The sequence below is a fragment of the Rutidosis leptorrhynchoides genome, chromosome 7, assembly GCF_046630445.1.
Source record: "Rutidosis leptorrhynchoides isolate AG116_Rl617_1_P2 chromosome 7, CSIRO_AGI_Rlap_v1, whole genome shotgun sequence".
NCBI classification, from domain to species: Eukaryota; Viridiplantae; Streptophyta; class Magnoliopsida; order Asterales; family Asteraceae; genus Rutidosis; species Rutidosis leptorrhynchoides.
Window position 1 is genome coordinate 374,570,488 of NC_092339.1, and position 1,719 is coordinate 374,572,206.

The 1,719-nt window shown below is 36.6% G+C and overlaps 1 protein-coding gene across 1 annotated transcript; it reads left to right on the plus strand.

Annotated features, from left to right (window-relative positions):
• Positions 1–269: 269 nt before the first annotated feature.
• LOC139860529 (uncharacterized) lies at positions 270–1,334 on the plus strand. The gene is made up of 2 exons (XM_071849281.1): positions 270–375; positions 718–1,334. The coding sequence occupies exons 1-2, from the start codon at positions 270–272 to the stop codon at positions 1,332–1,334; spliced, it is 723 nt and encodes a 240-aa protein (XP_071705382.1).
• The last annotated feature ends 385 nt before the right edge of the window (positions 1,335–1,719 follow it).

Here is a 1,719-nt window from a genome sequence, read left to right on the forward strand (position 1 = left end):
ATCACGGAAGGTGATGGAGGTGATGACCGAATTTGATTAGCTGTTTGTTTGGAAAAAGCTACAAGGGGACCGTTGCCATGCAGGAAATGTATCCGTTGCCCCAAAATTAATCCGTTGACCAATTTAATTTTATAGTATAAAACATAAATTTTATAAATAATAAAATTTACCCACCTCTATAAATATTCATCTCATTTATCACAACACTTTCACAACACTTCCAACTTTTAATTACTAAACACTCTCTAATATTCCCACTTTCTTAAATAATGTCTCAACATCCTGAAAATAATGAGCTCGGTTCCGGTAATTTATACAACTTCGGGTTACCTAATACTCCTGGTTCGAGCTCAAATTCCCCACAAAATGTTCGAGGTACTCTACCCGTTGGTAATGTTCCACAACATAATCTTTTTAATGATTTCAATAATCCATTGTTTTTTTTTCAATTTCTACATTAACAACAACAACACCAAAAACTTCAACAACAACACCAAAACTTCCAACAGCAATTTCAACAACCTTATCAACAACAATTACCATCACAATTTTTCAATTACTCGTAACCCGGTGTTATACCATTTCGACTTCCAAATACATAACCATGGACACAAACACAACAAACTTTTACACCTTTAGATAACGAAGAAGTAGAAGAAGTTCGTGGTGTATGTCAAGAACCACAAGTTCGGGTGCGTTTAAGTCATAAATGAAAAGGCAAAGAAGTTGCGAAAGAACCGCAACATAAAAAATTGTGGACTCCAAGCGAAGAAATTTGGTTGGCGTCATGTTGGATTGATTGCTCGGAAGATGGTGTTCATGGTAACTCACAAAGAGGCCCGGCATTTTGGACTAGAATTCATAATAAGTTTAACGATAACGATCAAGGTTTTTTACGAAATAACGATCAGTTAAGTGGAAAATGGCATCATTTGGATAAGGTGTGCAAAGATTTTACTGCCTTATACAATGAAGAAGAACGTAACCCAAGGCGTAGTGGTCGAAACGAAGATGACGTGTATAATTTAACCGTGCAAGAATGGCAAGAACGAGCATCAAAGCCATGGGGTTACAAGGATGTTTGGGAATTCTTGAAGAGGAAGCCGAAGTGGTATTCACCACCTGCAATTGGTGGAACTGGTGTGCGTAGAAGAAGAGGTTCACAACTTCAACTCGAAGATGAAGACGATGATGTGGTTGGCGAAAACCAGACAGTCAATCTCGAGGAAGATAGGTTAACCAACCTTCATGAGCTATTTGGACCCGATGAAATTCAACGGCCAATGGGAAGAGAACGATCAAAGAATGCTGCTAAAAAAATTTGGTTCATCTAATGCGGGTACTTCATCACGTGGTACGAACTCTTCCAACTCTTCAAGATTCGACGAATTGGCTTCGAGATGGTCAGACAATAAGGAAAAAGAAGTGAAGAGGCGAAACAACATTATGGATCAAATTGTAGAGGAAGAACGAACACGATCTGCATTGGAGGTCATAAAATTATTTAAACTTAATTTAGAAGATATCGCCGATCCGAAAGAAAGGAAATTCGCTTTAAAGTTCAAGAAAAAGATGGCCGAGAAATACAAAGATTATATCGAGCTTTCAAGTGACGACGAGTAATTTATATTATGAACTACGTTTTAAGTTTTAAGAATTTAATAAAGTAATTGTATTAGGATTTTTAAATTATCGTACTTTTTAATTTTTAGGACTTTA